The sequence below is a fragment of the Rhea americana genome, unplaced genomic scaffold, assembly GCF_003343005.1.
Source record: "Rhea americana isolate MKP2758 unplaced genomic scaffold, rheAme1 scaffold_129, whole genome shotgun sequence".
In the NCBI taxonomy this organism is placed as follows: Eukaryota; Metazoa; Chordata; class Aves; order Rheiformes; family Rheidae; genus Rhea; species Rhea americana.
In genome coordinates this window covers 820,417-844,880 of record NW_028185361.1, presented here as the reverse complement: position 1 = coordinate 844,880, position 24,464 = coordinate 820,417, and the positions used below count along the sequence as shown (strand labels likewise).

At 39.9% G+C, this 24,464-nt stretch overlaps 1 protein-coding gene across 2 annotated transcripts in view; it reads left to right on the top strand.

Annotated features, from left to right (window-relative positions):
- Positions 1-24,464, top strand: part of ADAMTSL1 (ADAMTS like 1) — a 207,596-nt gene that overhangs the window by 103,864 nt on the left and 79,268 nt on the right. For both annotated transcript variants that reach the window (XM_085326227.1, XM_085326228.1), the window contains 3 exons: positions 1,667-1,751; positions 10,839-11,140; positions 20,100-20,229. In XM_085326227.1, the coding sequence (XP_085182353.1) occupies positions 1,667-1,751; positions 10,839-11,140; positions 20,100-20,229 (517 nt within the window). The remainder of the gene's footprint in view (positions 1-1,666; positions 1,752-10,838; positions 11,141-20,099; positions 20,230-24,464) is intronic.

Here is a 24,464-nt window from a genome sequence, read left to right as displayed (position 1 = left end):
AAATTAAAATTCTGTTTTTAGCTTGTTGTATGAATTTTGGTGGGGAGGGGAGCTTTTTGTGTAGGGTTTTTTTTTTTTTTTTTGGCAAAGAACACTGCACACACTTAACATTTCTAATCCTCCGATTTATTTTAGAGTGTAGACAATGAGAATAGACTTTGCCTGTCTCTCCTGTTGAACATGCACCTCTAAAAAAGAAAATTTATTTGTAAGTCACATAGCAGACAACTACACAGAGAGCTTTTGCATTTTACAAGCATTTGTATCCAAGGAAAAAGCATAGTAGTAAGATCTGGCTTTCCAAAACTCATAAAACAAGCTGCAGGGCATATAAATAGAAATATCTCCTACATATTTTGGATAACAAATGCCGTAAAATGTAGATTAAACTAAGAGCTGTACTGGCAAATATTCATCCTTAAATGGCACTAATAAATATGCTAGAGTAAGAACTTGGCAAGCTGTTTCTGGGAGAGAGACGTAGTAACTGTATTACTGTCCTTTCTCTCCCAGCTAATAACTTGCTCCAAGGAAATTTGCTTGACTAAAATTGCAGTAGCTGTGAAATATCAAGTTGTAGGTCATGATTCCTCAATGATATGACTGACATTTTGGAAAGTTTCTGTGATTATATGAAATGTTCAGAATTGTGCACAACAAAATTACAGAAAATTCTCAATTATTTTGAATGACATTAATCTGCTCTGATTAACTAGTACAAATCTATACATTGCCTAAACTTAAAAGGCTTAGGTGGTTTCTGAGTGGCAAATAGGCCTTGTCCTGTTTCTCTTCAGTGGTCTGAGTTTCACTCTGTTTTGTTTTGTTTTGTTTTTTTCCTGATCCTTCCCCAGAATATTTTGTTGAATTGCAGAGCTCATTCTTGAGTAAAAGTGCCAAATTTGTTCTTGCTTTATATGCCTGTAGAGCTAAAACAGCTCCAAAACTCCATCCACACAGACACTGCGTGAAAGCGGGATTTGGCTCACAAAATGGAATGCCTCTGCACTCCACAGAAAAGAACAACTCATTATGGTTTTTGCATATCCGGGGGGGGGGGGGGGGAGGGACAACTCTACTGGTTTCCATCAGAAATGACAGCAAAATTATACAGCTTATTTTTAAAATCCGCGTAGCTGATGAACTGATAAGATTAAGGTTGAAAAGTATAATTGAGCCATTTTAGAGTTTCTCTCTTTCTTGTGGTATCACTCATCAAATCAAGATCTTCTTCATTTTTGCAATCTATCAAAAACAAGTTTAATATATCTTCCAAATCTCTAAAATTTAAGGGTAGCCTCGGGGTTTTTATACGTTTTGTCATTGCAGTGGAGGACTGTTCCACTTTCAAGTCTCCCTTTGGAAAATGCTAAAGTGACTACTTTTGTAGCCCAGCTGGATATTCTACAAAGTTACTTAATATGCCTTTCTGGCAATAGAATACCATGGCCTTTCTAGCTATAACAATAAACTATCTAGCCTCAAAACTTTATAAGCTATATAATCTAAGCAATAATGGAGTTTCTTTCTCTCTCTCCTGCTCCCCTTTTCCATTTTGTGCTCAGCCTACATATGAATGTACTATTCAGTGACAGAAATGAGGCTAACATGTATAGCAGTGTTACTGCATGGCTTCTGTTTTCATGTGCTTATGTATGTTTCATAGAGAAACTTCCTGTGGAAGCAAAGTTGCCATGGTATAAGCAGGCTCAAGAGCTGGAAGAAGGAGCAGTGGTGTCTGAAGAACCATCGTAAGTCTTAAAAGTTTGTTCAAAACAGGCTCTCATGACATAGAGATATGGAGCTTGTGCTGAATAAGTGTGTCTTGAAATTGTATTTGACTTTCACTAGAATACAGAGGCCAAATGCAATTCTGTGGAATTGCAAGTGACAGTTGTGTAAGGCTTAGGTATAGAGAAACTGAGTTTAAAAGGGTAAATGCACATAGAATTTGAATAAATATATGTGTGTTTTATTTCAGGACATTTACAATAATATTACATTGGGAATCTATCTCAGGTAGTTATATGATCCCCATTATCACTGTATCTTTGCATCTTTACTTTTTCTTACAATGCCCTTGAATACTAAGAGGTAAAATATAGGGCAGCCAGCAGAGATTTTCCACCTCCAAACCCTCAAAGAATAGTGTAGTAACAGCGAATGAAGCAAATTACTTTTAGTGGAAAATAAACTAGAAACCTCAGCCCTGGTGTTTAGATTTCCTTATCATCACTTACCTCATTGTTTCAGGGATTTTCTTCTCCCTATTTTCTAACCACTTAGTGGTCTTTGTCCAGCCATCTCTGCAAGATTGATCTCAGCCAACATCKTGTTCCCCCACTAGCATCTCTTCATCCTCCTGCAGACCCATTTGGATGGCAAAGTGGCCTACATACAGACATTACCAGTCACATTAGGGCTACCTGAAATGAAGGAACCTGTATATCTCATTGCAAATACAGCTATGTATTATACTAATAAACATTATTCTTTATGCTATAGAATTGAAATTTTGGCGTGGTTGATCTAGTAGTTTATAMGTGGTACACTGGAATTCCAGTCCCAGAACACAAGAGACATATAATAGCCTCCTCAAGATAATAATAAATTTTAAATCCTTTCCTGTATATATACCTAAATACTACATATACACACACTTAGAAATATACATATACTTATGTACACACATATTAATATGTGTATATATATTAGCAGCAGCTATAGCATATAGTATAACAGGATGTATTACTTGTTTCAGAGTCCTACAGACGTCATAAGTTCATTCACTCACAGGTGAAGTCCAGAAAATCTTACAATTCTGAAAGTATTCATTCTTCATTTGTTAAGTGCAGTTTGTGTTCTTGCAACTTCTAACACTCTGTATAAAGCCACTTATCTGAATGTGTATTTAGCAAACTATAATTAAGCCCTGGAAGCATAGAGAAAATGAGGTACATTYGGGAAGTTTATTGAAAGGAATCACTCATATGTAAGATATGCTTATATTTGGAAACCTATGTTTTACCTGCAATCAGTGAAAAAAAAAAAGAAACAGCAATTTTTGTAGAATGACCAAATATTTAAGATGGATTTTGTTAACGCATGTTGACATTGCTGTAGAAAAAGAACATAGTAATGTATATATGTCTCTATGTGGCTACAAATTTTAGCAACAAAGGATCCGTGGAGGACAGGGTCCCTTCAGAAGCAGAGAGAAGCTGCAGAGAAGGGTTTTTTTATCTCATGAAATGTATTTTTTTAGAACATTCTGGAAAACCCATTGGTATATTATTCACGATATTAAAACAGATCTTGAATGATATGAAAGGAAAAGAGCTTAGATATTTTAAATGACACCTTCTCAGTAAACATCCTTATCCCTGTGTTGAAATAAAGGCYCCATTATGCCTCCTTATTCAGATCTCCTTATCTATTTTCCCCACCTTAGACAAGTGTTTTGTTCGTACTACTGGAATACTAATACCATTGCAGTACTATCCCAATTCAGTTCATTCTGTCATGGGGTAACATTTTCTACTTTTTCTTTCTCCTTGCCAAGCCCAATCCTGGAGCAGGAACTTTTAAGTTCAAGCAAAATGCAAATTAAGTTCAAGTATCAATTTTTATACATGATTACTAACAGCTAAAACAAAAGACTAAAACATCAGAGTCTTTGTTCAAACTCTTCCAAAGTCTGGAGGTATGCAAATCCTGGGTTTGGTTTCACATCATTTCTAGTGATAATGTGTGAGCCAGAAACAATAAATAAAATCTTAGAAAAAATGTGCTGAAAGGCTGTCAATGCAATATCCATTTCTAAGCAATGACAGCCATATGTATATTGTTCCATAGAATATCTACTCTTTTCATAGTGACATTGAGTAGTGAACTTACATACACAATCTATTTCAGTGTCTCAGTACTAACATTTTTTTGTTAAAGTCTAACTTGAATCACATATTAATTTTAGGTCCTGGCTGAAATGGTTAGATTGATAATTCATAAAGTTGTAATTACATAAAAAACAGAGAWAAAATCTTCAGAACTCATCAAAAGGCAATCAACAACCAATACTGATGCCAGTTTTAGAGCACTTGTCCTTCTTCAGCTGTGTAAGAATTACAAACATACTTTGTAACTTTCTTTTGATTGAGGTTTTTATTATGAAATTACAAACTGTACGTTATGAACATAGACTTTTTTAATTTATAATCATTCTTTAATCTGTGTGTAGTGCCTTCCATTATTTATTTCTTTAGGAATTTTCAAAGGAAGCAAGTCTTACAGTTTCATTTTATCTATTTCTGTCTGTCAGTTGCCTTCCTCTCCCCTCAGTAATGTCTGAATTTATTAACTGAAATTAACAGAGGGATGAAGTTATCACTGAGAACATTACCGCTGAATCAGATTTGGTTAATATTCACCAGAAATTTAGTGGTAGTGGTTCACCACGTTTCAAGGAACTGGATAACTAGGTAGAAAAATGACACCCTATTAGTTCTCCAATTGAAAGGCTTCTAATTGAGTTCAGTCCRTAAGAGTCACCAGAGGATCCACTTAGGTGCTCAATCTTTGAATACAAATCCATGTTAAATCATGTTAAATGAGTTCTCATTGGTTCTGCTGCTCAAGGAATTACTCATAGCTGATTCAGCCACTTGAAGGCAAGAGGCAACTGTTATGATTTTGTCGTCTGACTTGCTGCGTGCCTAAATAGGGCCAATTAATATTAATTTTTGATAGAACTAGTATGAAATACTCTAGATCAGAAAGAAAATATTGTGGTCTTTAGTAGGACAAAGGTACAAGATGAGAAATCCTTGTTGTTCTGTGCTGTTATATGTGTTGTGCTGCTTTTGTGATCCATCCCTGGAATTACCAATCACCACTCCTTAGAAATATGTTATATAAGGGAGAAACCACAGTATCTTTCTATCTGACCTCTTTCATTGGAGATCATTACACCAGCACAGCATGAAAGCAAGAGTCAGAAAGATCAGTAGTCATGATTAGATAGGAATGAGGCTTTTCTGTGTATAATGAAATAGGTTTTATGGGTGGTGGAGGGTGGTTTAAAAGCTCTCTGACTCTTGAGAAATGCTTTTGTACATTAACAGTATACCCAGCTTTTATCATATTACCATAAATAGCCTTGGTGCTAGCCATAAAAAGAGGAAGAAAAAGAAGGCAAAGAATATCTGGATGCCAGATGGCACTGTCTTAGTGATGGGGATGGTTCAGGAAGAAAGAAAAGGGAATTCCTAACGTGCATAAGTGGGAATGGCACCCTCAGGGAACTGAACATAGGCAGAGGCCAACGTGTGTCACCCAATATCTGTTTCTTACTTTTCAGTAGGCATTTATGTTTCCAAAGATATGTGGGGTATTTTATTGCTTTTTTTTTCCTTCCTGATAAATAGCTTCCATGTTGATCTTTGTACATAATTCACAAGTTAAAAAGGCAAACAATATTTTAAAAATGCTTACAAAATGTCTTACTTTTGCATATCAAGCTCTAATTGCATACAATGAGAATATCAGTGTGGTCAGTCACAGGGAAGATCAAAAGTGTGTCAGCCTAAAATTAGATGATGATTTCTATCTTTTCATTTGGAGAATTCCTTTAGAGAGTTACCACTATTAAGGATTTATATATAGTGTCTATGTAGGACAGAATCAATTTATCTTTCCATGGCGAGAAAACCAGCAATGAACTGAAGAAGAGAACCAATAGTGCAGAAGGGTTTAATGCAAGGATGAAGGAAAAATCTAGATTTAAACAAAAAAAAAAAAAAAAAAAAAAAAAAAAAGGAATCTCTAAAAGGGCAGATTGTAATCATTCAGATTATAACTGGATCTATACAGTTGGCTTTGGTGCCAATGGCTCCATGCAGATGGAGACTTGACTTTTTACAGACAAGTGTTCATGACCTTTATTTCACTTCTCTGAACGATGGCACTAGAAGCTGTCCAGTTCTGCATGTAAGCATCCTGTGATGTCATCCTCATACCGAATCCAGGAGAACCGTGACCTCTCCTGGAGAGGAAGGAGGGCTTGTATTTCAGCTCAGGACAAGCAAGCTGGTGATGTGAGTTCAGTTCCTAGTCCTATCTCAGAAAATTTCTGAATCTTTGGGCAAGCAACTTAGCACATTGTTTCCTCTGTAATATCTAACTGTGGATGCCTTAATATTGGGGTGTGTGTGTCTTTGAATGTCAGGTCTTACCAGTATATGTGGTTCTTAGAACCTCAGACTTTGGCTGAACCATGGGTTTACCCAATGGTGGATTTAAATTAAAAAATAACATTAAGCGATAAAAAGAAAAGACARCATGTAATTTAGTTGTAGTAAGGAAACAAGTTATTTCGCTCTAACAGACTGATAGCTGAATGATATCAGTCTGCATACACTGGGATGTTTTTCATAACATGCACTGCAGGAACCCATGTCATAGACTGAGTTTGTGGGAATGTACCTAAAGGATTATGGAGAACTTCATAACACTCAGCGAGGCTCTGTATGTATCTAGTCCTGAACACACTGGCATTGATGTAAGGTCTCCCATTATTGAGTCTTGAATCTCTGTCTTTCTCCTCTTCTGCTTTTTGCAGTTACTTTTGTATTGCTTCATAGAATAGAATAGACCGCAATCCTTAGTTGTATGCAGAGTCCAAAGGGCAAATTATTGTAATCCTAAACTAAGTACTGACATTGTCATCACTGTTCCCAGTTTAAATTTTGTCATCATTTTGGTTGCTTTTATAAGTGATCATTGCACTGCAAATTTTAGGCTACAAGAGCTAGATTTCTTAGTTGCATTTCCTTTGTATAATTTAAGCAGAGGCAGTTTTACAAAATATTAAAGAAATTGTTATTTGAAAAAGAAAGAGGTATTCTTATGTGTAGATGTGGATACTAGTATCTACGTATGCAAGCTGTCCTCACAAAATTGAACTGAGCAAGTGTGCGTACTAGCATAGTCCGTCAAACAGCAACAGCCAACGAATGCTACAGAAAAACACCATGCCTCTTTTAAATCCTGTACTCACTATTTGCAGGGATGACCTGTAATAGGAAGGGGTTGCTGGTCCATCACAGTAAGTGCCCCCAGGTCAAGGAAACTGCTGTAATCATCCCAACCCTTCTCCCTGCATGTCAGTGCTGCTGTCTACAGACATGCCCAGCGAGGGTGATAGGTGGAGTCACCTCTCAGTCTTCCCCAGCTGGGCTCCATAATATCCACAGTGCTTCAACAGCTCTGTAGCAGCAGGCACTGTTAGGTCAGTCACAACAGAGCAAAGTCATGATTTTCCCTCCTTCTAGTTTTCATTTCTGCACTTAGCAGTGGTCTCTTTAAAATGAGAGCAAAAGAGCCCTCTTTAAAATACTCAGCAGAACTTTCAGAACACACTTACTGTCTTCATTTTTCTTTTGAGGAGTAAGTGCTGTTGTTTTGCTATGCAACATAAGCTTACCTTTGATGAAATATTAGCATGCTAATCACTGAGAAGTAAACTAAGCGCTTTAAAATATTTCAATGTAATCTGTTTGAGGCAGAAGTCATCCTTTTTTAACTGTGTGGTAACCAGCACTATTGGGCTCTGACACATAGCTACTGTTGCAACATTACTACAACCAGTAACTCCTTTGTCTTATTTATTATTGTCATTATTACAGGGATTACTATAAAAGCAGTATTTTATTAAACATCGTGCAATGCCATCTGAAACAGCTTCATCATTTCCTGTTTTCTAAAATATCCACTTCTCTTCATCAGTTCTGTCTTCAAAGAAGACTCAGTTGTTAACATACAGACAGCACAATACTATATAGCAGAAGATACATCATATGTGGAATAACTAACTTTAAACCTGTGGAATTGACTATTTATTGTTACCATATTTTTTATATTTTATGCTAGCCATTTGGAAACATTTACCATTAATGACCACACAAAAATATTTGAAAGTCTTTGTAATTTCCTGTTTTTAGGAAGATGGAAAATTCAGAACTAGTGTATACTTATATTATACATTCACACTGTATATATGTTGAGTTTCTAATGGCACTGCTGTATGAAGACTTTATTCATATTTTCTTACTGTCTTTTCTTTTTCTGTTCTCTTTTTCTGCTCTCAACTCCATTAACTCTACCAATTCCCTGTGTGTTTTAGCAGTCAACAGCTATATTAGAATTAAGTTATCCTTCCAAGTTTATCACTTAAAATATAGAATTTAGACCTAGAAAGCTGAATAAAACATAATTTCCTGAAGGCATTCCAATGTTTTCATTATGAATTGCTGACTAGGGTGAAATAATACAATAATAATATGTGGTATTTACAACTCTTATTTCAAAAAGAATCCAGTCTGTTTTATTAATGTTCTTACTTCATTTTCATTCCCCTCTCCTTTGTTCCTGTGTGTTTGTATGTGTGATATACATCATGTGTAAATATTGTACATAAGTAAAGTCTCTGTATTTTCCATATGAGTAGATTTAATCATTGGGACAGAATAATCCCCTTTGGTTTGGAATACAGCAGCTCTTCAACAAAATGAAGTTACGCAACAATTCATGATGTTGAAAAATAGGAGGAATACGATATTTGGTGAACATATCCAGTATCTCTTTTTGTAACCTGACTAGATTATCTGCTTTTCAGTCTGTCAGCTCAAGAAGATATCCATTTAAGCCRTCAAAATATCTAAGCCACTATGGTTAACATATACTGTTCAATTTGTGACAGGAAGATTTCTGCATCAAAATAGTGTTACAGCAGTAGCACAGTCTTAGAGAAAATGAGTGGCCAACCTGTACATTTAAAGACTATAACTCTTTCTAAATGTAAGACATCTAATTTGAAAGACAATGGAGATTTTTATTTGGATTAGTAAGATAAGATGTTTCAGAGTAGGGAAGTGGAATCATAGTTGCATCATCAGTTTCTCGAAGGCTCCAGAGAGAAGTCCTCTGGTCTTTGTAGCAGCATTAGAAAGAGTTTTAAGCTKTCCTATAACGTAAAAAATCAATTTCTTTCAGTTCTGTTACTTCCTGTGTATAGTACTAGCAATRGATACCAAGTATATAACAGAAGACCTTTTAAAGAAGTGCATAATGCCTGCTCTAGCAGACCATATGGGGGTTGGAGTGGGTGGGGAGGTACAACAGGTTTTCTTGCTTGGTTTTGGACTTCTTTTTCTCTCAAAATGATAGAAAAGCCTATATGTCATCTAGAGAAATACAGWGGATTAAAAAGGAAGTGCTTAAAAATACTTTTAAAAATGCTGACCCAAAACAGAATTTTCTTTTCCTTCCTATCAGACAGTTCATGGTATTTGTAAGGTGAGAATTGTGCATCAGTTTCCTATAATTATGAGTAACCCTAGTCTGTAAAAGAGAGAGATGTGTGTATTGCCCTCAGTCGCAGGCAAAGCAGTGAAACTCTGATGTGGCCTATCTAAATGAAAACCAATGGGAAGGAGACAGTTCTAGTGATGTACATGATATTTTAATCAAAAATAAGAACAGTAAACTCTGGCTTACATGATAAACTTAGCTAATGCAAATGCTTGAAGCTGAAACACCTAAATGTTGTTCTAGCAGTTGATTCTGTCACGAAAAAACATTCTCTTCACTAGATTAGCCCTGMCAAATGCCAGTAAAGAGATCATTCAGTTTAAAGTGGCTAACAGATCCCAAATACTTGCTGTTAATGGGAAAACTTTATTAATAGAGGTAATTTCCTGTGAGGCTCTTGAGAGACCTGTGCCAGATCTAACTTCACTTTTATGGTTTTGCCCTTGAAGTGCATAAACAATCACTGCCTGTAAAATTTGCCCACAGTAGAAAGTTTGGCAGAATGGCTAATAATGAAGACAAGACAATCTGGTCTGGACTAGTTTGTAATATGGATTCATTACTGTAGTGTTTTAGTATCACTACCATCAGGAATCTAGGTACCAGTAACGCAGGTCATGGAATGCCTGGAAGCACTGCTTTGCAAAAGATTTAGGAAACATCATGCATCAATATGAGCTCCCCATGAACAGGAGCTCCTGAATATGAGGTGTGGTAAGTTTTAAAAAGTGGGTAATAAAGTGGTATGGAACTGAATGTGACCCATCTGCTCGATATTACTTTTAGTAAACTCCTAGGCCAATTTCCAGTACTGTATTTTTAAGATGTTGAAAAAGTGATAACAATGCAGAAAAATACAGATATTATTATACTGTTAAGGAAAATACTCAGCACCAAGAGACTCAGAACTCAGTCTGTTTTGCTTATCATAAGGAGGATTGCAAGGTAATTTGATTAAAGAATATGAGGACCATAAAAAAAAAAAAAAAAAAAAAAAAAGGCATAAAAGAGCTGAGAAACAAAAGCAACAACCAGAATTTAAAAAGAGAAAAGTAGAGTAGAAATAGAACATTGTGTTTTTAATGGGAAGGGAAATGAAATGTGTTAGAACAAAGAGCTGAAGGAATTGTGTGTTTTTTATCTTTTTATGGCCTCAAATGAAGACTTAAAATTAACTACTGCAATACAGGAACAACGGTTAGGTATTCTAAGTATACATGATCCTTCATGGATACGAGTATATACTCCATATGAGAACTTGAAAGCCCATCCACTGTTGCCGTTAGTTTGGCAACAAGATGTCACAGTTTTCATGAGTGTTTCATAATAGCCATATGTTGAGGCGAGGCATTTGTTTCTCATTAAATGGAATTTTGGCTTGTAACTCTTGAACAGGACTGTACTGCTTTTGCTTGCCCAGCTGGTTATAGATGTAACTTACTTTGTCCTTATTCTTGCTTTTCCTCTCACAGGTTTATTCCTGAGGCTTGGTCTGCCTGTAGTGTAACCTGTGGAGTAGGCAGTCAGATACGGCTTGTAAAGTGCCAGGTGCTGCTGTCTTTCTCTCAGTCTGTGGCTGACTTGCCCATTGATGAATGTGAAGGCCCCAAACCCGTGTCTCAGCGAGCCTGCTACAGTGGTCCCTGCAGTGGGGAGGCAACTGAGCACAACCCAGAGGAAACTGACCTGCTGTATGGCAGCYTGCAGGAATTTGATGAGCTCTATGATTGGGAATATGAGGGGTTTACACAGTGTTCAGAGTCCTGTGGAGGAGGTAAGTGCAAAATGCTTTTGTTCTGGATTTCCTTTCCCTGTTTAAGTGTGTGTTTTGCAGTGAACACTCTTGGAAATGCTGCTTKGCTACATCTATTTGTAAAGAGATGAAAACTCTAAAAACCCCTGTGTGCGTTTCCYGTTTTGGCCCAAAGCTCTCAAATCCCCATGCTCAGACTGTTAGTTATGAAGGATCAATGAATCTCAGATTACTGTTTCCAGGTATCAGCTGATCACTCAGATATGTACTCACACAAAAAAAGTGAATCTTAAAGTGGTCTTGTGATGCAGACTAGAGTGAGGTATCAGTTTTAGCTTTTGTCTCTTGATGTACGTTCAGTAAGCATAAACATGTAGAAGCAAATGGTCCTGCCATTGCTGCTGAATTTCTTATTGAAATTCTAAGGGCTCAGCTGGTTTCCTAGCTAATATCACTACAAAGTATTAGCCTGGATCCTAAAGCAGAAGAAAGCATATGGTAAAAAAGCACTAATTATATGATTCCCTAAAGCTAGCAGGTTTGGCACTTGGAATTTCTCAGTTATTCAAGGTTGTAGGTTCCACATAGTGGAATATTAATACATCATTCTCTGATACCCACTTTTTCCCATCGTTTTGTCTAGCTGGTTCTAAAAAATGTGCCCACTCAAGTATTTTTAAACTTTCAGCTGCTGCAGCTGCTGTCTCTTTACGTAACAAGTTTCAGACTCTTTAAAAAAGGGTTATATATGTACAAGTACAGAATATTTACTGTAGAACTCAAAACCTCACAGTGATTTATGAATGTTTAATGGTTTCGTCTGTGTAGATTTGCCAGTAATCTATTGCAAACTTAAAAACAACTAATAGAAAATGATGCAAAGGGTTTCATAGCGTACTTCTGTGTTGATGGATGTTAGTCAGTATTTTGAGCAGTTCACATACAGTTGTTAGAGTCAGACTATTACCACAATTGCTTCATTTACTACACAAGAAAATACAGTATTAAAGTGTGCTGAGTGGTGAGTGATGACAAACACTGACTTTATAGGACTATCTGCCATATATTGAATTTGATAGTGAGCAGCGACAACTTGCCATGTTTACACTGCGAATACAGAAACCTGGATAATTTCTATAAATCGCCTCTTGAAATGAAGTCATTGCTGTGACTAGAGTGATTGTGTGTATATTCTTCAAATATAGCTCACATCGACTTTCTGATAGGACAGACATATTTTGCTTTATAATCTAATCTTTTTTCTGTTATCAGCAAAAATTGTTACCTGAGATTTCTCTGTGCCTGACATCAACTCCAAATCTTCCAGATTAGTAGATGCTAGGTCATATATTTTTGTAACCATAGGTGTAAGACAGGTCAAACTAATTTTATTGTTTTTACAGTCTCAAGAGAAGAAATGGATAGTGCAGAAGTAACCCTTCACCTCCTAGAAGTGGCAACCAGAAGGAATTAGTCATTTAGTCTGCTGCTAGTGGCTGCATTTCTCAGTGCTGTCAAATATTGTTTAACAATTAATATATTCTGGTGGATATAATCACAGAAAATCTCATTTCATGGTATTTTGAAAGTGAACTTAAAACTGTTTAAATAGCTGTCTCACCCTTGCACTCTTTTGTATTGTAATTTCCCATTGAGAATTGATTTCTTTCTTCAGCGAAGTCAATTCTAAAACTTTTTGGTCTGATAATATTGTGCAGTAAATAGAGTTTATAATTCAGTTACTGGAAAAATATCTCCCTTTTCTAATCATATCTGTGCTGTGAATTTTCTGACAGATAGTAGAAAGTCTTTAGATGTTGTAAATAGTCAATGACCTATCCATTGATAAAAAGCTTGCTGCATTGACCTATCAAAAACAGAAGAAAAGATGTTATCAATGTGTTGAAACACACTCAGTGCAAGATAATTCAGGTCAAGGAGAAGATGAAGAAAGTGTTTTTGAGCACTGTTGTTTGCTGCTGGAGCAAGCCAGGTGTTTTAGTCTCTGGCATAAACTCTTGGATGATTCATCTGTGTCAATGAAAGTCTAGCAATCACAGACTATTTAAATGCATCCTGGTATCTTTTATTAGAATATTCATACTGTCAGATAAGATTACAGGCTGTACTCATCTCTTTAAGAGGCAGAAAAATTATTATAAAAGAATCACTAAAGAGAATGAGCACAGCAGAATGTTATTTAATATTTAATTTAATATTTAATTTTAAATAGATTAAAATTATCTCATTTGAGATTATTTAGATGTCATGAATAAGCATGGGGAACGAACACACTGGGATGTTTGGGGCAAGTCAAATACTTAAAGGTCAAGAGCAGTAGTGTCAGAGTTTGGCTCTGTGAGATAAAGAAAATTTCTGTTCCTAAATAAAAAGTTTATTTAGAAGAACTAAAAACAAGTTTCTGAGAAGTAGAGAAGAGGTTGTATTCAAGAACTCACAGTCAATCGCTTTTGGATAGTTAGCTCTGAAGCATGCAATGTGTAACTGCTGGGAGGAGAGGACATAATTGTTAATCACTAGTCAGCAGCTCGTTTGTGACACATTTAGGAGAGGAGGAATTGAAGTTGTGGAAGCATATGTGACTTACAAAATTTGGACCTGAAAAGCAAATTAACACCGTCAAGCTAGTGCCTTATCTCTAGCAAATGGAACAATGTCATCAGCATGCAATAGGACTCAGGAGTTTCATACAATCATAGAATCAAAGAATCATAGAATCAGTAAGGTTGGAAGGGACCTCTGGAGATCATCTAGTCCAACCTCCACACTCAGCAGGGTCACCTAGAGCATGTTAGACAGGGTTGCATCAGGAAGCTTTGAATATCTCCAGAGAAGGAGACTCCACAACCTCTCTGGGCAACCTGTGCCAGTGCTCTGTCACTCTCACAGGGAAGAAATTCCCCCTCACGGTCAGGCAGAACTTCCTGTGCTTCAATTTCTGCCCATTGCCTCTTGTCCTGTCACACGGACAACTGAAAAGAGTTTGTCCCCGTCCCCTTGACACCCTCCCTTCAGACACTTACACACATTGGTAAGATCCCCCCACAGTCTTCTCTTCCCCAGGCTGAACAGGCCCAGCTCTCGCAGCTGTTCCAGATCTCCAGCCCTCTGATCATCTTCGTAGCCCTATGCTGGACTCTCTCCAGTAGCTCCATGTCTGTCTTGTACTGGGGAGCCCAGAACTGGACACAGTACTCAAGATGTGGCCTCCCCAGGGCTGAGTAGACAGGCAGGATCACCTCCCCCCACCTGCTGGCAACACTCTTCATAATGCAGCTCAGGATACCGTTGGCCACGTTGGCCACAAGGGCACATTGCTGGCTCATGGTCAACTTGTCATCCACCAGCACTCCCAGGTCCTTCTCTGCAGAGCTGTTCTCCAGAAGGGCAGCCTATGCTGGTGCCTAGGGTTATTCCTCTCTAGGTGCAGGACTCTGCACTTGCCCTTGTTGAATCTCAGGAGGTTCCTCTCCGCCCAGCTCTCCAGCCTGTCCAGGTCTCTCTGAATGGCAGMACAGCCYTCWGRTGTRTCARCCACTYCTCCCAGCTTGGTATCATCAGCAAACTTGCTGAGGAGGCTCTCTGTCCCCTCATCCAGGTCATTGATGAAGAAGTTGAACAGGATGGGACCCAGGACTGATCCCAGGGGGACWCCACTAGCCACAGGCCTCCAACTAGACTCCACACCACTGATGACAGCCCTCTGAGCTCTGCCTTTCAGCCAGTTCTCAATCCACCTCACAGTCTACTCATCTAACCTACACTTCCTGAGCTTATCTAGGAGGATGTTCTGGGAGACAGTGTCAAAAGCCTTGCTGAAGTCAAGGTACACAACGTCCACTGCTCTCCCCTCATCTACCCAGCCAGTCATTCCATCCAAGAAGGCTATCAGATTGGTTAAGCAGGATTTCCCCTTGGTGAATCCATGCTGGCTACTCCTGATCACCTTCTTTTCCTCCATATGCCTGGAGATGACATCCAGAAGGAGCTGTTCCATCACCTTTCCAGGGATGGAGGTGAGGCTGACTGGCCTGTAGTTGCCTGGGTCCTCTTTCTTGCCCTTTTTGAAGACTGGAGTGACATTGGCTTTCTTCCAGTCCTCAGGCACCTCTCCAGTTCTCCAGGACCTTTCAAAGATGAYGGAGAGCRGCYTGGCAACAACATCYGCCAGCTCCCTCAGTACCCGTGGGTGCATCCCATCAGGGCCCATGGATTTGTGGATGTCTAGCCTGCCCAGAAGGTCTCTAATCCTATCCTCCTCAACCAAAGGAAACTCTTCCTTTCTCCAGACTTTCTTCCTTGTCTCCAGGTTCTGGGATTCCTGAGGGCTGCCCTTAGCAGTGAAGACTGAAGCAAACAAGGCATTCAGTAATTCTGCCTTCTCTGTATCCCTTGTCACCAGGGCCCCTGCCCCAGTCAGTAGCAGACCCACATTTTCCCTAGTCCTCCTCTTGCTGATGATGTAGTTGAAGAAGCCCTTCCTGTTGTCCTTGACATCCCTTGCCAGACTCAATTTCATCAGGGCCTTAGCCTTCCTCACTGCATCTCTACCTACTCTGGCTGCATTCCTGTAATCCTCCCAAGTGGCCTGTCCCCTCTTCCACATTCTGTGTACTTTCTTCTTCTGTCTGAATTGGGCCAAGAGCTCCTTGCTCACCCATGCAGGTCTCCTGCCCCTTTTGCTGCACTTCTTACTCATATGGATGCAYCGCTCTTGAGCTTGAAGGAAGTGATGCTTGAATAGTAGCCAGCCCTCCTGGACCCCTCTTCCCTCTAGGGCCTTAACCCATGAGATTCCTTCAAGTAGGTGTCAGAAGAGCCCAAAGTCTGCTCTCCTGAACTCCGGGGTTGCAATCCTGCTTGATGCCTTACTTCTTTCCTGCAGGGTCCTGAACTCCACCATCTCATGGTCACTGCAGCCAAGGCTACCCCCAACCTTCACATCTCTAACTGGTCCCTCTCTGTAGGTAAGAACAAGGTCCAGCAGGACACCCTTCCTCATAGGCTCCTCCACCACCTGTGACAAGAAGTTATCATCAATGCATTGCAGGAGCCTCCTGGACTGTCTGTGCCTTKCTGTGTAGTCCYKCCAGCAGATGTCAGGATGGTTGAAGTCCCCCATGAGAACCAGGGCCTGTGATCATGAGGCTACTTCCAGCTGCCTGTAGAAGGCCTCATCGACTTCCTCTTCCTGGTCAGGTGGCCTGTAGTAGACACCCACAACAGTGTCCCCCATGCTAGCCTGCCCTTTGATCTTTACCCATAAGCTCCCAACTGCCTCCTCCTCGCTTAGGCAGAGCTCGATGCATTCCAGTTGCTCTCTCACATAAAGAGCAACTCCACCACCTCGCCTCCCTGGCCTGTCTCTCCCCAAAAGCACATAGCCATCCATGACAACATTCCAGTCATGTGAGCTATCCCACCATGTCTCTGTGATTGCAGTGAGATCATGGCCCTGCGACCGCACACAGATCGCCAGCTCCTCCTGTTTGTTCCCCATGCTGCATGCATTGGTGTACAGGCATTTCAGAGAGGTGGTCATGCCTGCAGGTTTCCCAGGAAGGGTGTACAGGGGTCGCCCACAGCCATGTCCCAAACGCACATCCCCAGCTGCATGCACCCGTTGGAGGCCCCCCAACCCAACTTGTGTTTTATTGACTACCCTCCCTCCATGACTCGCCACTTCCCCCTTCCTTCCTAGTTTAAAGCCCTCTTTATCAGGCTAGCCAACCTGTTGGCAAAGACACATGTACCTCACTTGTGAGGTGAATCCCATCTCTCCCCACTAGTTGCTGATCATCAAACCATGTTCCATGGTCACAGAATCCAAAACCCTGTTGCCAACACCAGCGGCGTAGCCAGCTGTTGATTTGTAAAATCTCCCTACTCCTCCTCCCATGCCTCCCCTTAATCAGCAGAACCGATGAGAAGACCACCTGGGCTCCCAGACCCTTGACCACCATGCCCAAGGCCTTGAAGTCTTCTTTGATTGTCTCTAGTTTGTAATATGTATCGTTAGCACCCACGTTTAAAGAGCAGCAGAGGGTAGTAGTCTGAGGAGCGGACAAGCCTTGGCAGCCTTTCAGGCACATCTCGTATCCCCACCCTCAGCAGGCAGCAAACCTCTCAGAGGAGGGGTCAGGTCAGCAGATAGGTGCCTCTGTCCCCCGCAGCATGGAATCATCCACTACAACCACTCATCACCTCTTCTGAGTGGTCATGCAAGGCACAGGGTCTGACAGCCCAGTTGCTTCCCTTGAGGTCAGGTCCGGGTCCTTCTCGTCCTGAAGTGCACTAAACCTGTTCTTCAGCTGTGAGTTCAAGTCTACAGAGGGATTAGGGGCCTTTCTTCTTCTTCGAGAAAGAACTACCTCCCAGCCTTCTTCTGCAGTGCTGTGCAGTACTACTTCACTCTTCACAGAGTCAGCCAGCAACTCTCCTGCTGCAGGGGACTGCGACTCTGGGAGCAGTATGGTCTCTAAGAATGCCCTGTCTATCTCCTGCTAACTTTCTGGGATGCTTCACAGTCTACTGACTTCATCCCGCAAGTCTTTGACTTGAGGACACAAATCCTCAACAACAGCACACCTCTTGCAGGAGGGCGGATCATCAGTCCAGACCTTCTGGAAAGGCTCCAAGCACTCCCTGCAGCCTGAGACCTGTAAGGCAGCATCTGCTGTAAGAGGCTCTGGCTGGGTTGAAGCTTCCAACGCAGCTGACGCAGCAATACCAACAGCTACAGGCAAATATGCTTTGTGGCGAGTTATAACCATGTTTGCGAGAGTGGGCACTACTAGTGCTGGAAAAAAGAAAGATGTTCTCTTGCACCTAATTGCACTCCTCCAGCACAAACTGCTGCATCTGTTCACTGCACTCTGTTTGCTGCTCTCCAGGCCTGGCTCTTACATAGACCTCTCCCTACTGCTTACTCACAGGGTACCTGATCCACCCTAAACAAGGGCTACCCGGATCAAAAGCCCCAACTCCCTCTATTCAGGGGCAACCTACACAACTCGTTAGCAGCAGCTACACTCAGCTGTCACTGGCATTTATTTTACTCTTTCAATTAAAAGTAATTTTCAATTTTAAGTTTTTTCAAAAAGTATCTTGGGAGGTTATCTGAATATCAAACTAGCTTAAAAATATGGAAGCTTACAGCTATATTGGCTGAGTTCAAGGACTCTGGTATTTTCCACATCAATGTCCATATCCAATAAATTTTAAATTTCTTTCACCTTCTCCTCAGCATCTAAATATTTGGGAAATAGTACCTATGTTCAGGCATGCCCTGCACAGGCAACTGCAAAGGAGCCATTAAATTGCTCAGCATGCCACTTTGCTGTGAGGCTCTCCTCAGCCTGTAGGGGAATGAGGGAATAGGTCCATAAATGATTTGGGAGATGCAGCCTCTGTGCTATTAGATTGTCTGTAGTACTGGAGCTATTGCAGCACTTCAGTTCTGTAAAATAATATGATATCATTGTTTGTTTGCTTAATGACACACCCTCTGGCTTCAGAAACAGCAAAAGGTATTGACAGTTCTATTACATTGATCTTGGAGCTGTTCAAGCTTTTCCAACACTTCATATATATGTGTGTGTGTGTGTGTGTGTGTGTGTATAAGTGTGTGTGTGTGTCTGTGTGTGTGTGTGTGTGTATTTAAACATCGGTGTCCTCGAAAGACTGTGATATGTTTTGGAAAACTAATTCTTGGTTTTAAATAAACAATGCAGTTGCTATGAGTTCAACTAGTCTTCTCCTACCTCAGAAAGTCAGAATAAATGTAAAGAGCACACCTCTACCGTGCATGAAGCACTATAGATTTTTAGGCAGTTCAGGCAAATTATCCTCGGACCTCCTGGGGAAAAGGGAGATTCACTACACAACAGGGTGTGTAATGTTGCTGTGCCTAATCTTCTAGCTTTCTAACCTTGTGATCCAGAAGGTTGTAATAGTCCTATTTTAAACACAGGAATTGTGAGATAAGTAACTGGCATGCCTAAGAATGCAGGAAATTTTGATATCATAAGCATTTCCTAAGTTTAGCATGATCACCAGATCATCCAGCTTCTCACTTACTCCCAGAAGCTAACCCTGTTGTATTCCTCTACAGTTTTGCATATCCAGTTTGGATGCTGAACTATGCATGTAGGCAATCAACTGAGAGTAGCTGAATTGTCTGATGTAGTTTTACTTTTCTTTTGCACTTACAGCAGTCATACAATTGCTTAAAATATAACATGCCCACACAAGGCCATCTTCACACGTAGCCCACTTGGCTGTCCAGTCCATGAATGTCCATGAATGCCTGGATGCATTCATAGCAAAAGGGTCAGTAACTAGAGAACACTAGTATTTTTAAATAACCTTTTTTCTGACAATAAGAGGTACATGGTGAATGAACCTGGGGACTTTTCCCCCTAACTGAGATAGCTGGTGAGATGGAGAGCAAGGACAGACAGAAACCTAGCCTTCAGAACAGTAACTTGGTTAGGCCATCTCTCCAGAAACTACAGGAATTGCAGATAGAGGATGTTTGGGGTGGGGGAGGCGTTTCTTAGTTTTTTGGGGTTTTTTTGTTTTTGTTTTTGTTTTTGTTTTTGTTTTTGTTTTTGTTTTGTTTTTTTTTTGGGGGGGGGTTTCCAAACAGAGGGAAAGGAAGGAGCTAAGGTTTTTCCCTAGTCAGTCAGAAAAGGTGTGCCAGGGAATTCTCAGAGACCTCAAAGAATGTCACATGGAACACTTGGACATAAATGACAAGAATCTCCTTACCATTTGGGAAATAGCATCCTCCCTACATGCAACCTTGGCTGCAATGTCTGAACTGGCAACCTTTAGTTTTCTAATGTGCAGCAATCCCCACACCAGCCCAGCTGGATCCCTGCTGGCACCTTGCCTACCCTTCACTGCCTCTCTGAGTGTTGTAAGCTGGCTCCTGACTGTGTGTTGTTGTGTGCAGGTGTCCAGGAGGCTGTGGTCACCTGCCTGAACAAACAAACCAGAGAGATTGCGGACGAGATGCTGTGTATATCCAGTCGCCGTCCTCCACAGCTATTGAAAGCCTGTAACCTGGAGCCCTGCCCCCCAAGGTAGGCTTCTTTTATGTTATCTCAAGGGCACATGCTTTTTTTCCAGATTTAGGATAGGTATAATCATTGTGTGAAGCTGAGAAAGTTATTAGCAAACTCTCCATGAAGCTGGGATGTTTGGCTCCTATCTGGATAGGATGTTTGGTTTTGGGCATTAGTGAAATTTCTCCTGGAGCACATAAGTAAATCTCAGGGCTCAGGATAATTAGCCAGATTGTAGTACTGCAGAGTCAGTAGTCTGGACTCAACAGATCCTCTGCATCCACTTGGAATTCCTTCTAATTGATACAAAGTGAGCAAGGATATGTGAGTGAAATTCTGCTGCCGTGCAATATAAAGGTTTAGAGGAGACAATCTATGGTGGTCTTAAAACCTRTACAGAACTGGCAGAGAGAGACACTCAAGGTTTTTTGAGGGGTTAAACAGGATTAGATTTAATAAAGGACTTACAGCCCAGGCTGCATGGGGAGCCCTGGGAACTTCCCGGAGGGGTCACCGATCGGAGGCTTCTGGAGACATGARTCAGATGCACATGTTAGATGCCCAAGCAGGACTCAACTTGTTGCATCTTGAGGGCCCCTTAAATCTATTAGAACTTTTTCSTTATCTCAGTTGTGCTGACCTTGAGAAGCTACCGCCCGGGAAGCAGCTAGATGTTGTTGACCAAAGGAAGTATGCAATTCTAGCCCTGATGCAAATTTGGTCACTGTGTAGTTTCATATGCTGTAGCCCATACCACGTACTCTGCCAGTCACTGACTCTTCACCCAGTCTTCCACAGGTGTTCTCACTACACAGTCTGTCATGTACTTTTTCTTGGATTGCAACAGTTTACAGGCTGCAGTCTTTTTAATTGAGTGGTACAAAGCAGTGGTAAAACCGCCAAAAGGCAAATTTCAGACTACTTAGCTATTCAGATACTGCAGCCAGTATTTTATGGATCAGCTTAACTTTATCCAGACTTATGTAAAGTTTAAGGAAAATTCTACAACTGTTCCCTTCACAATAAGCTTGCATAACCTGATTGTCCCTGATCTCAGAAAGCTTCCAAACTCCTGACCCTAAAGACAGAAGAATTCTTTGTCTGCAGAGATTCACATCTGTATCTTCTACTACAGAATATAGCTGTTATGAGGTTTCCTTGGTTTACTTAGACAGAACTAGACCTTTCAAGTCTTCTGGGCAGTTGCAGGTATATACATACTATCTTTTTCCCTGTCTGTACACAAGTTAATTTACTCTCTTACAGTAGCACAGCTGAGTTGAAATAGATTTATTTATAACTTTGGACCACTTAGAACACTCACTGTTGCCCAAGTGGTAGATATTCCTTAGAGAGTACATTGGTAGTGTATATATGCTTCATATGACAGCAGACTATTTAAAGTTAAATGGACACATATTTATAGGCTTGAGGTACACAGAGTAAGATGATATTAAAAATCACATATGCCAAGCACTCAAGAACTATAAGGATGGAAATACTAGTTTGATTGGACAATAAGGATTTTGAGTTCTCTGACAAGAAAGGCTGATGCCTTTCACCGAAACATAACAAGAATTACTAAGCAGAATACTGCAACTCTGCATGACTTTGTTAAACCATCTGTATTATTGGTGATAATACACAAATATTTTTCGTAATGCTTGAAAAGAACTTTGTAGATGGAAATCTTTCTGTAACTGATAGGTAGCAGCATTACTGCAGCCAAGAGTGTGTGGTGGGAAATTGACCACCCATCAGTTCCGACAGGGAAAATAAATGCTCATTGTTAAAAAGCAAAACAAAACAAAACCCAAGGCAGGCTCATGTAGGCSAGTATTTATGTGGCTCTTTACAAAAGTTGCCTGAGAACTTGGCTGTATACTTCTTGAACCAGCCTGCATGTTTCATACCACTGTAGTAACTTAGCTATTGGTATGGAGCTAGTTTAAGGCTACTTTAGTCACAACTACAGTATGTTTCAGCCCCTCCAAAAACTACAAAATAATCACACTGTAGATGAAAGTCAGTGGTGAGGAGGCTAAGAAACTTTCATCAACCTCTAGGGCTGCATTTGAGAAAAGGGGAAATAATAACTCCATTCCCTGATTATACATCCCCTAAATCTGGAGGAAATTGCCTGTCTGCAGAGATTTAAGTGGCAYAAGATGAAGAACAGCAAATGTCCTGCAAAATGGCTCCTCGGATAAGAGCAAGGAGGCCTAAAACTCAAGACTGCAGGCAGCATGACTAGTGGAAAAGGGAAGCAAGAAGGAAAACTGATGCATCTCCCACATATCTACAGCCAAACTGTAACAAGTCAAGTTATTTATTTCCTACAAGTTTCTGAAGCATCCTGTATGCTAGAAGCACCCTGTATGCTAATGGTATTACATTAAGTATGTTTATTCATACCCATTAAACTGATATTACTTAGTATTAAAGATTAATACCTTACAAATATTATTTACAACAATCTTAAGGCTTGCAAAGAGAACAAATGAGGAAAATTTTGAAGGTTTGGGAGGTTTGTTTTTAAACAAAAGAAGATGCTTCAGGATTCTAATTCAAGATGATGTTGATGAAAGCATTGCTATTATACAGCAACAGGTCCAAAACTTGACATGTAATACTCTATAGCTATGGACTTACTGCCTGCGTGACAAAAGTTTCCAAAACGAAGTCTGTGAACCACTGATAGTTCCCAGAGCTTTTGCTGATGTTGGAGGGAGTGTTGGCTCTTCCCTCTGTTTTCCAGCTGCTAAAGAACTAAAAATATAAAAAGCACTTTCTTGAAATGTCTGTGACATGCAAGTGATTTGGAGTATGCAGTTGTGGAGGGCAGGGCAGGCAATCTACTGGACAGGGCAACCAAGACAGTGATGAATGTCTCGGAAGATGCATGAATGTTGTCCACTCCATGGAGAACTCTTACCCAAGAGAATGAAAATTCTTTCTTGATATGTTTAGAGGAATTATTCCAATGAAACTTCAGATGCCAAAACAGCACAGCATGGCTATGCCTAGAATTTAATACATTTTAAGATATTGTTTAGTTTAAGCATGAGAATATTTTAAGAATTAGAACTTCCAAGCATAAAGGTGCTGGTTTTGCTGCAAGCATTCTTTGTTACATGTGGCCTTCTCCATAGCCTCTCAAAAGGTTAATCATGTARGTCTTTCCTGGGCAACAACTGATTTAATTACCTACAGATAAACAAAAGTATGGAACAACAGTCTCTAGTCAGCTTTTCTGGAGAACCAGCACATCTGAAGACAGACATGATAGGATGAATTGGTGAAAAGTAATTTGGTTTTGTTTTTTTTTTTCATCTTTCATATTGGACATTTAAGACAAATGATGCTAAAGGGTCTCCCATGTTGCTGTCCTCTTTGTTGCATGCTAAGAATAAAGATGGGTAGACTAAAAGACTTTAGTACTCATTTAACACTTTACTTTGAAATTAGTTTGTGGTGTCACTGTTAGGGTTTGTCTCTCCTGCAATGGAATATGGTAAAAATTAGGATACAATGACAACATTTCAGATTTGGATAGCATCTGAGATAACTTTGTAATTTATATTGAAATTCTGACTTAATGTGTTAGTACATTACTATTCTGAGTCCATTTAAGAGAAACACGAAAACAAAACAAAAGAAGTTTGTATTCAAAGATTAACAGCTGTATGGAATCAGCAAAATCTAATGCTGTAAATTCTTACAAAACATTTTCGGTACAGAGAAAAGCTGTGCAAAAATATTGGCTGATTTCATCCATATTCAGTGATGGTTTCCTGTGGTTATATACTTTGAGAGATTTTTTGCTTGCTTTTACAAGAACAATGGTGGAAAAAGAGCCCAGTCCCTTTTCTCCTGGAATGCAGTAAAACAATAACTCTCATTGCACATCGAACTTAGAAATAATGAAACACCATGGAGGTTGTTGCTAAGTTTTTAGTTAGTAACTAGTTTTCAGCATAGTAGATATAGAATAAAATTTCATATCATTAAGATGGTATACCATTGTTTGACATTTCTGTAAACAGGGTATCCTTTGCTTTGGTGTATTGAGAGACAGCATATTYTGTCCCAAACAGAAAAGAATGAAGATTGTAATTGTAATTCAGTCATTTAATTTGTGTCAACAGAGATGGATCACTTTCAAAATCACATGGCAGTACTTGAATAGAGCATCAGTCTTCTCAGAAGTAAACACAGAATAGCTGTTTAGTGTTGGAAAGTTTCTTCTCTGA